The following is a 10,733-nucleotide window of genomic DNA, read 5'->3' on the forward strand; positions in this document are numbered from 1 at the left end:
TCAAGCCGGATTCAGAAGAGGCTGTGGAATGAGGGATATCATTGCTGATTTCCTATGGATCTTGGCTGAAAGCAGAGAATATCAGAAAGATGTTTACTTGTGTTTTATTGACTACGCAAAAACTTTCAATTGTGTGGATCGTGACAAGCTTTGGATAACATTGTGATGTATGAGTATTCTGGAACACTTAATTGTGCTCATGAGGAATTTGTACCTGGACCAAGTGGCAGTTGTTTGAACAGAACATGGGAACATTGAATGGTTTAAGATTAAGAAAGGTTTTTGACAAGGTTGTATTCTTTCACCATACTTATCCAACCTTATGCTGAGCAAATAATATGACAAGCTGGGTTATATGATGTGTGTATATATATGTATATTCCCCCTGGTAATAAAAAGGAGCCTTGTTGGCGCCCTGGTTTAAGCCCTTGACTGCTAACCAAGTTATTCAAATCCACCAGCTGCTCTTTGGGAGATTTAGGAAAAAGATGTACAATCTGCTTCTGTAAAGATCATAGTCTTGGAAATCCTGTGGGGCTGTTACCTGTGATGTAGGGTCCTTCCGGATTGAAATTGACTTGAGGACAGCTGGGTATGGGGTGCAGATTACATGGGGTTAGGGAGTAAATGGAAGAAAAGGTCTGGAAAGACTGCTAGAGGGAGTGAGAGTGAACAAACGCTTTGGAAGCAGTGTTTAGAGGTGTAGACTGGATTACACTGGGTCCGGTTTTACAGCTGTAGACTGGATTACACTGGATCCGTTTTTTTTTCTAATCATTAATTGACCCCTTCTTCCACCAAAAACATCCATGATGAAATTCCTGTGCCTGCTCTTTCTCCTGCCTGCTGAAATATAGCACATACAGTGAAGTTTCACACATACACCACATCTGCCCATCTACCATTTGTTGTGAAGTGCCATCGAGTTGGTTCTGACCCATAGTGACCCTGTATAGGGTTTCCAAGGAGCGGCTGGTGACCTTGAACCACCGACCTTGCAGTTCAAATGTCTTTGCAGTTGGGCACATTAACCCACAGTGCCACAGCAGGACTCCCTTTAGATTACCCCAAACTGGGTACGCATTCAGAAATACTCCTATCTCCTATTAGAGGGTGAGTCTGAAGACTGGGGGAAAAAAAAAGTCTTTTCAGTGTCTAGCAGCCACTCACTGAGAAGGAAGAAATGACACCACATTCTCAGATGTTTTGATGAGAAACTAAAGTATTGAAAAGGATCCACTGACTGTGACTGCAAAGCTTTGACTCGATGACATCTGTGTGAAACCAGGCTGACTGCCTCGGCAAGCACTGTAGGCCTCCTTTTTGGATAGTTGCTGAGACAGAGTTCTAATGGTTTCATCCTCAAAAGAGAAGGCCCGGATGGGAAGTGTTCCACTCTGAGCTGTATAGGAAATGAAGTCATCCGTGGGTCATGCTTCAACAGTATTGTTTATCTATAGCAATATTTCGTTTCCATGGGTGCATGTGCTTCCTGTAGTGATAAGGAGCCTGCAGGAAAGCTCTCCCAGCCTCATGAGCACAGCCTTCCTGGGAAAGGTGTGGATTCCATGCTATAAAAAGGACCATTACCACATTGCTGTCTGTGTGACTCATAGTGACCCTGTGTAGGATTCCCAAAGCTGTACATTTTTATGGGAGCAGAAAGCCTTGCCTTTTTCTGTGGAACTGCTCGTGGGTTTGAACTGCCATCCTGGTAGTAGCTGTCCATTGTTTATCCTACGCTACCGCCCGGGCTCCTTAAGAAGGACCATTAGCAGTTACATTTGTGTTTCTAACCTAGTTGCTCCTTGTTAGGTTTTTGTTTATTCTTCCTCTCTTCCCTTGTCCTTTTTACAGCGTTGTAGAGCTGTGCTGAAAAAGCTTTGTAGAGTGTTGGAATCTCTTTTTGTGTGTGTTAGCAGACCTAGAGCACATAAGTAGTTAATAACAATAATGACCACTTTTTATATGCCTAGTATATGCCAGGTGTGTTGTATATAGCCATTTCAGTTTCTACTTGAGGAAATAGTCTTCAAGGTTGAGTGACCTTCTCATGGCCACCAAGTTTATTGACCAAGGAGCTGGAATTCAAACCTCTAGTATCTCTGACTATAAAGCTAGTTTCCAACATACTTCAGGATCTCTTATAATTCACTTGTTTTGGAACAGATCTCCTGCCCCGTGATTTATTATTTTATATTCCTGTTGTAATATAGTTTGTGGGATAAGCTCAGAAGGCAATTTAAAAAGTAGAATAAAAGTGTAGGCCATGTTTCCTCAGTGACATATCTCCTCCTCTTCTCGAAATCCTCTGGGGGAAGCTTATTCCAAAAGAAGCTCAATCCATTCGTCAGAGCGTCCATTTTGAAAAAGGCTCCTGATTTTTAATTTGCCCTCGTGGTACCAGGAAATTGCACAGAAGGGGAAACACCGGGGAACTAGCAGGAAATCTTGTTACTCTTCTTTCTACTGCAGCTTCGGTTTTCCTGTAGAAAGAAACTGTGCTATGGAATGGCATTGTCTTTGCAGTGCAGTTGTAGACTTGTCGGTACACTGTGTTCTGTGTCTACAGAGGCAGTCACGAGAATGGAACTTCCCTGTGAACATCTATTTCTCCAGCAAGTTTATGGTGGTGGTGGTGTGCCTTGCGGTCGGTTCCGACTCATAGTGACCCTGGTATCATTTCCAAGGCTGTAAATCTTTACAGGAGCAGAAAGCCTCATGGTTCTCCCACAGAACTGCTGGTAGTCTGAAACTGCTGACCTTGAGGTTAGCAGCCCAACTTGTAACCACTATGCTCCTAGAGCGCCTTTTATGGCAGGTAGTAAGAGTTTATGTATACACAATGTGTTTTGGGGTTAGTTTTGGGGGTCATCAGCAAGTCAAGCTCCAGCGAGCGTCTGAAGGCACTCCACTCAGCCAGTCAGCCTCCTTCCTGAAGATTCTCGGCTTTTTCCAGGGCCTGGGAAGGCCACTACACCTGTAGCCTTGCCCTGGCCTCTGGGTTGTGCAGTTGCTGTTCCCATCCTGCTGTTTCTCTCTCTGTTTTCTTGGTCTAGGGTGTTCTCAGCATGGGAACCCCATGGCACACATGCTCCACTCTTCTTTCTTGAAGATATTCAAGTCCCACCCGGCCATCTCTGGGATGTCTCATTTTTCAAGCTTAGCGCCACACAGGGACTCATGGTGTGGTGCTGTAGGCTAATGCATCTGACTGCAAAGTCGGTTGAACTGCAAAGTCAGTGGTTCAAGCTCACCGCTGCTCCTTGGAAACCCTATATAGTGTCGCTGGACTCGAAGGCACTTAACAACAACAACAACCCACACAGGGGTGCCGCAGACCTTATTTCCAGGCAGCCACCTCCCTTGCTGGGCCTCAAGCACGTCATTTGAATGATCACACCCAGTCATTTAGCTGGAGTTACAAGACCTTGGTGAGAAAGGCAGTATGAAGCAATTCATCAGTGCAGACTTCTTTCTTATCCGTCTCCACTGTCCAATCAGAGTGCCCTGGGCTCACTAATTATTCAGCTGTTATTTGTTGACTAGACCTGAGTCAGATTTTATAGCTTTGTTTAAAAGAAACACGTTTGCATTTTGCCAGGAAAACCTCTACCTGAGCATCTACCTCAGTCAGTTGGCTTTTGTCTGTGCACATTGTTGTCTTCCTTTAACCAGGCAGTCTTTCAAAGAAATAGTAAGATTCCCCCCTACCCCCTACACCCCAATTTCAGTGAATGTGCACACACACACACACACACACACACACACACACGTGAAATGCATTTATAAAGATACAATGTATAATATTTATACCAGCCAGAGACGCCTTTACCTCCGTTCCAATAGTTTTCACAGACGTTGATTTGGAAGGCAGTGGGAGTATGTGGTTATATAAAAAATAGACCTTGATGATTCATGAACTGATTATTCTTACTCAGTAGACATATTGGTCTACGTTCCAGATGCTAGAACACAGGCAGAAATTTTGCTCACGCTTTCTCCTTGCCTTCTATTAGGCAGTGTGAGGTCATCGGCCATGGGCTTTGGCATCAGACTTGACTTGGAGTGATAGGTTTTACTGCTTACTATCTGTCTTGTTGTTAAATGCCATCGAGTCTGTTCTGACTCATAGGGTTTCTGAGGAGCAGCTGGTGTGTTTGAACTGCCGACCTTGCTATTCAAACCGAACTTGGGGTCCAGTGATTTATTCTACAGCACCACACCAGGACTTACTTTGGGCAAATTCTTAAACTCTTGGTTCTCATATATTGGATTGAAGATAATACATACTTCATAAAGGTTTTGTGTAGAGAAAACAACATGTTAAATCCTGGCATTGAAGTTGTTATTGTTAAGTGTCATTGGATGGGTTCTAACTCATAGTGACTCGGTATAGAATTTCTGAGGAGTGGATGGTGATTTTAAGCCACCAGCCTTGCAGTTCAAACCAACTGTATGGTCGAGTGTTTATCCTACAGCGCCACACCAGGACTATAGCACTGAAGTTATTTGTTAGTAAATATTTCTAGCTACTCTGGAATTACATAGAACGAGATGTTTCTTCTGCCACAGATAAAGGGCTTACAGAGGACCCTGGGGGAAAATTAGGTAGAAAATCCACTTATTATTATTCTGATTAATCCCGATGTGGGCAGGGCATTTTTTTTCTCCTAAAGGTAGCAGAAAGACTGGTTTGTGCGGTCACAGTCTGAAACGTCTCCTGGCCGGTGCCCCTGACATGAACCCAGTGGAAGAGCAGTGCTGCCTGCTGGGCACACTGGTGCTTGTGGTTAATGAGAACAAGCGTGAAGCAGTATAAGTCCATAATGAAAACACAAACTCAACTTCTGTTTCCTTTTTCTCATCAGGAAGTTATTTTATAGAAGAAGGATGTTGATAGTAAGAGCCTAGTTCTGGCAAGTTGAGATCAGAGTGTGTTTTGATGAATATATTCCTCATATTCTGTGAGGCTAACCATTCAGAAAGAGAGAAGTGCTTCTTGAGCAAGTCCTTACCTTACCTATAGAAGAACAGTAGGCTGGCTCGAGCTGGCTGGTTCCTGGACGTGGCTGAGCGCGCTGCCTGAACTTGTTGGGGTCTGTTGGCTCTCCACCAGGCTGCAGTGGGCCCCAGAGAATTTCTGGTGTGGTAACATCCCCTTCATGGGACTTCTAGCCACAGTCCTGACACCAGCATTCTCTGAAGCAGGTGATTTTATTGAAGTTTTCATTGCATTCGTGGTTGAGACAGGAAAGGACTGGTATCAGGGAACAACAGGTATTTTCCCAGTTTTTGATTGCTAATCCTGTAAGACCTGTGAGAGATAAAATTTGTGTAAGGCGGAACCTGTGAGAGAGGGAAAGCTCAAAACTTTTCCACAAATAGAGAGCGAAAGAAAAGTGGGAAAACTGCATGTGTCCAAGGCAGAAAACTGACGAGTCCCAGGGCAACAAGTCATTCCGGTCAATGGCAGACACTCTGTTATAGGTGTGGAGACGGATGCATACAAAGTGAGGTGCTCATTGTTAAGGAACAATTTAATATCTGCAGATATTACAGAATAAAACAACGGAAAATGTCATTGGAAGAACTTTAGAAAAATGCTGTGATTGCTCCGAGGAAGGAGGGATTTCTTTTAGGAACATGGAAGAGCTCACCGCACCCCAAGTACCCTCCTCTGGGCAGAGGACTCTAATGCCCTTGTCTTTGCTGCGTGTGTTTTCTTTAGGTCATGACTGCTGTGAGACAGTGAAGGTGTTGCTCTGTGCTTCCAAAGAGGGCCTTCCCGTGTTTGTGGTGGCGGAAGAAGATTTCCACTTCATCCACGATGAAGCATACGATGCAGCCCAGTTCCTGGCAACCAGTGCTGGCAACCAGCAGGCTCTGAACTTCACCCGCTTCCTTGACCGGTCAGGCCCTCCGTCTGGGGACGTGAATTCCCTTGATGAAAAGGTCGCCTTGGCATTCAGACACTTGAAGCTACCCGCAGAGTGGAATGTGTTGGGGGCAGATCAGACTTCGCATGGTAAGATTTTCTGTTTCCCATAAGCAAACTCTGAGGTTTGGGTTTTAAAACGGCAGCTTTTATATGTTGTCTTCAGCTTATCCACTGTGCCTGAATAACAACAAAAAAATAATAATCTTTTAATGACTTACTGAGCACACTGAGCTGTTAACCTGCTCTTATCATGAAAATACCCAAGGAGAGACGCCTTTGGAGTTGTTTTCTGGTTTCAGATTTAAGGTAGAGAATGGCTCTTCACTGGCCCTGGGTCTGCATTTCTGTCTTGCACGTAAGGCATTGGTGAAAAACAAGGCTCTAAAAGAATTGTTGAAGAGCAAAGATGTCAGCTTGAGGACTGAGTTGCACCTGATCCAAGCCATGGTATTTTCAGTAACCTCATGTGCATATGAAAGCTGGACAGTGAATAAGGAAGACCGTAGAAGAATTAATGATTTTGAGGTGTGGTGTTGGAGGAGAATACTTGAAAGTGCCATGGGCTGCCAGACGAACAAACAGATCCGTGTTGGAAGAAGTGCAGCCAGAGTGCTCCTTAGAGGCCAAGATGGCCAAACTTCGTCCCTCATACTTTGGACATATTGGCAGGAGGGACCAGTCGCTGTAGCAGGATATCATGTTTGGTAAGGTGGAGGGTCAGAGAAAGAGAGGAAGACCCCCAACGAGATGGATTGGCAAAGTGGCCTTATCAGTGGGCTCAAGTGTGGCAACAATTGTGAGGTTGGCCCAGGACCGGGCAGTGTTTCATTCTGTTGTGCATAGGGTCGCTATGAGTTGGTACCAACTTGATGGCACTTAACAACAACAAAAAAGAAGGGATGGAACACAAATTTAAATGTTTCAGCAAGCTGATGCAGAGTTGGAGGTGCTCGTGATCTGTGCCTAGAAATTTGGAAGTCATAAACTTGGCTGACTGATGGAAAAGGTCGGTGCTTGTGCCATTTCCACAGAGAAGCGGCCCAACAGAGCACAGAACAATAGTGTTTCTATCACATGCAATTACATTTTGCTGAAGAGACTACATAAACTATTTCAGGAGTACATGCACAGGGTGGTGGTTATGTGCCATGGAGTTGGTTTCTGACTCGTAGCGACCCTGTACAGGGTTTCTGAGGCTGTAAATCTTTACGGGAGCAGAAAGCCTCCTCTTTCTCCTGCAGAACAGCTGGTAGTTTCGAACTGCTGACCTTGCGGTTCACAGCCTGATTCGTCACCACTACACTACCAGAGCTGAAATTCAAACCGGACCTAGAAGAGGATGCGGAAGTTGAGATGTCATTGCTGACATCAGATGGCTCTGGACTGAAAGCAGAGAATACCAGGAAGATGTTTACTTGTGCTTTACTGACCATGCAAAGGCATTGACTGGTTGGATTGTAATAAACTATAGATAACCGTGTGAAGAATAAATATTTCAGATCACTTAAATTGTGCTCATGCACACAACTCTTTACACAAACCAAGAGGCAGTCATTAGAGCAGAAGAAGAGCACACTGAATGGTTTAAAATCAGGAGGAAAGGTGTATCTCAGGGTTGTCGCCTTTCAATGTATCATTTTTACAATTTGCCTGCTGAACAAACCATCCAAGAAGCTAGTTTATATGAAGGAGGAGGAGACGTGAAGATCCTAGGAAGACTCATTAAGAACCTATGAGATGTAGATGGTAAAACCTTGTTTACTGATGAAAGATCAAAGACTACCGCCTTCAGTATGGATTACACCTTGATTAAAGAAAACAAAAGATCCTTACAACTAGTCCAATAAAGAAGATCATGATGAATGGAGAAAAGTTGGAAGTTTTCAAAGATTTCATTTTGCTTTGCTCCACAATCAACACTCATTGAAGCAGTAGTCAAGAAATGAAATGATTTATTGCATTTGACAGATGTGCTGCAAAGGACCTCTTTAAAGTGTTAGGAGATTAAAAATGTTACTTTGAGAACTAAAAGGTACCTGTCCCGAACCATGGTATTTTCAGTCGCCTCATATGCATATGAAAGAAAGCTGGCCGGTGAATAAGGAAGAGACCTTAGAAGAATGAATGCATTGGAATAATGACTGGTGAAGAATATTGAAAGCGCCTTGCACTGCCTGAAGAAGGATAGGGAGAGAGAATGCGCCTTAGAAGCAAGCATGGTATGACTTTGTCACGTATTTTGGACGTATTTTCAGTGTGGACTAGTCCCTGGAAAAGGGCAGCATGCTTTTGAGCATCAGCACAAAAAGGAAGACCAGTGATGCAATGGATTGACACCGTGGCAGGGACAAGTGGCTCTAACTTGACAACCGTTGTGAAGATGGCGCAGGTCTCGGCATCTTTGCTCTGTTGTGCCTAGGATCCCTGGGAGTTGGAACCGACTCAGCATCACCTAACAAGAGCAACGTGTGGCTGGTTTTGTATACCAGTGAGTCTCCTCCAACTCACTCTCACCCCGTTTGTGTTCAGTGGACCTGCCCTGGTGTAACCTAGCCTGGAATTTTGATGGCAACAGATTGCCAGATCTTTTCTCTCATGATTGGTTCATGTTGTAATGTGCTGTGACGCATAGTGACCCTGTACAGGGTTTCCAAGGTTGGAAATCTTTATGGGAGCAGAAAGCCTCATCTTTTCTGCCATGGAACGGCTGGTAGTTTTGAACTGCTGATTGTGAAATTAGCAGCCTAATTTGTAACCACTATGTTACCTGAGCTTTTGTTAGTCCACCAAAAATGAATACACGCACATTGGGCAAAATTGCACACCAATACCGCCTCTGAGTCATAAACTGGAATCTGATTTCAGTGCTAGATTCATGCTCTATAATTAAAGTGATTTCATTAATTTGTGTATTGTTGTCTCTGAATAAAGGGTATGGTTAAGGCAGGGTTGTTGCTGTTGTTGTTAAGTGCAAGTGGAGTCGGTTCTGACTCTAAAAGCGACTGATGTATAGGGTTTCCGAGGAGTGGTTTATGAGTTGGAACTGTCAACCTTGCAATTCAAACTGACCTTGTGGTCCAGTGCTCACCCTAAAGAGAAACATCCCTGAAACGTTCAGCATCCTTTCTGATGAGGGACCACCGTAATGGAGTAGTCTGTTTACATGAGTGAATTGCACATCAGACAGTTCTGATGAGCACTATTTAGAAGACCCTTTAAAGTAAGTTTGTTACATAATACAAGTCAATAAAGAGCCTCCTCACATAACAGGACTCACTGGTGTTGAAAGCAAAGCCATTTGCAGGTGTTTCTGCTTAAATACTTTAATAAAAGAGTCATATAAGGTTTATGGTTAATCCTCCAACTGTTTTGTTTACATGCAATGCTTTTTAACTTTTTTTAGGTCAGTGATGCCTTTGAAATTCTGAAAATAACTCAGATTTCTTATCAGGAAAAAATGTGTATAAGTACTTATCAGTGACAATTTACATAGAAATTCAGGGTATGCCCAGTCTCTCTCTACCCATGCATGAACATTGACTTGAGAGCCCTTTGTTGATCTGTTGCTAATCGTGGACCAGCATCTTGTCCAGGAGCATAACTCAGCCCGTCTGTGCTAGCTAGCAGTGATGCACAGAGACTCTGGGAGCCTTCACTAGAATACTATTAAATCCTGTTTAGGAGTACTTCTCAGAAAGGAGGTATCACTTAGATTACAAAAAGAGGGAGACGTGGGCTTGAGCATGGACAAAGCAGAACAAACAGTAACCAAGTATCTATCTCGTTTGTAGCCACTTGTTGATTTTATCATGAACTTCACGAGTGTTAACAGTAGCTTTTTCCTTCCATGGGAAAAACCAATACGTAAGGGAGAGTGGAGGTGAGTTGTCCGGGAGAGTCTGGTGTTTGTCTCCTGTGTCGTGGCTTTCTCTCCTCAGCAGGCAGGCCACTGACTCCAGCTTCAGAGATGACAATAGACTAGCAGGCTTTTGCTTGCTTCCTTGAATAGAGTAGGACACCTTATTCATTGTATAAGAACTTAAAATTGGTAAGGTATGTTTTGTAACATAAGCATTCTAACTTTTCATAAGAGCAGTGGATTGCTCCTGTCTCTAACTCATTTTTATTTTCACTGATTAACTGTGGAATTCACCTTAATTTTTTTGTTGTTGTTGTTAAAATTTGATAAATGACATTTTCTCCTCAAAGGCTAACATATACACACATACAATGTTATCAAGCAGAAATCATGAACTGAGAAATCCTCATCTCCGACTACATTTCTTTTACCTCTACTTACAACCCTCACCATTCTGCCTCTCAATCTCTCTCTCTCACACACACACACATACACACACACAATGCAAAAGGAGAGAAAGCAAATCAAGTCATTGTTTTAGATCGTTTTCCACTCTTTCCCCTGATGAGATTGTTCTCACCATTGAAAGTAAAATTTCAACGTTTCCACAAGTTACATTTACTCCATCTTAAATTATATTAATGGGACCACCATCAAAGTAAGAGACTCCATGAGAAAAATACTTGGTTCTTGTTCTGTATTTTTTTTTATTTAAGTGATAATTTTATGTTAAACAAAAATATTCTCCTTACATCGCCTTATCAAACCTTTGTTGTTCGTTTCTGTTAGTTCTGACTAGACTACCCTGTATAGGGTTTCTGTGGAGCGACTACTGGGTTTGAGCCACAGACCTTGTGGTTCACAGCCCCGTGCTTATTCATATCAGGACTTCCAACAGTTAATAGTAGCATAAATAGCTTCCAGAAGAAGACA

The 10,733-nt window shown here is 43.2% G+C and overlaps 1 protein-coding gene across 1 annotated transcript in view; it reads left to right on the forward strand.

The window, feature by feature from the left end:
• The window catches only part of LOC102817667 (A-kinase anchor protein 13-like), a 162,716-nt gene that overhangs the window by 111,424 nt on the left and 40,559 nt on the right, over positions 1–10,733 (forward strand). Inside the window, exons 3-4 of the mRNA XM_006867160.1 lie at positions 5,732–6,028; positions 9,393–9,443. Of these exons, the coding sequence (XP_006867222.1) occupies positions 5,732–6,028; positions 9,393–9,443 (348 nt within the window). The remainder of the gene's footprint in view (positions 1–5,731; positions 6,029–9,392; positions 9,444–10,733) is intronic.

The sequence above is a fragment of the Chrysochloris asiatica genome, unplaced genomic scaffold (genome assembly GCF_000296735.1).
Source record: "Chrysochloris asiatica unplaced genomic scaffold, ChrAsi1.0 scaffold00101, whole genome shotgun sequence".
Lineage (NCBI taxonomy): Eukaryota > Metazoa > Chordata > Mammalia > Afrosoricida > Chrysochloridae > Chrysochloris > Chrysochloris asiatica.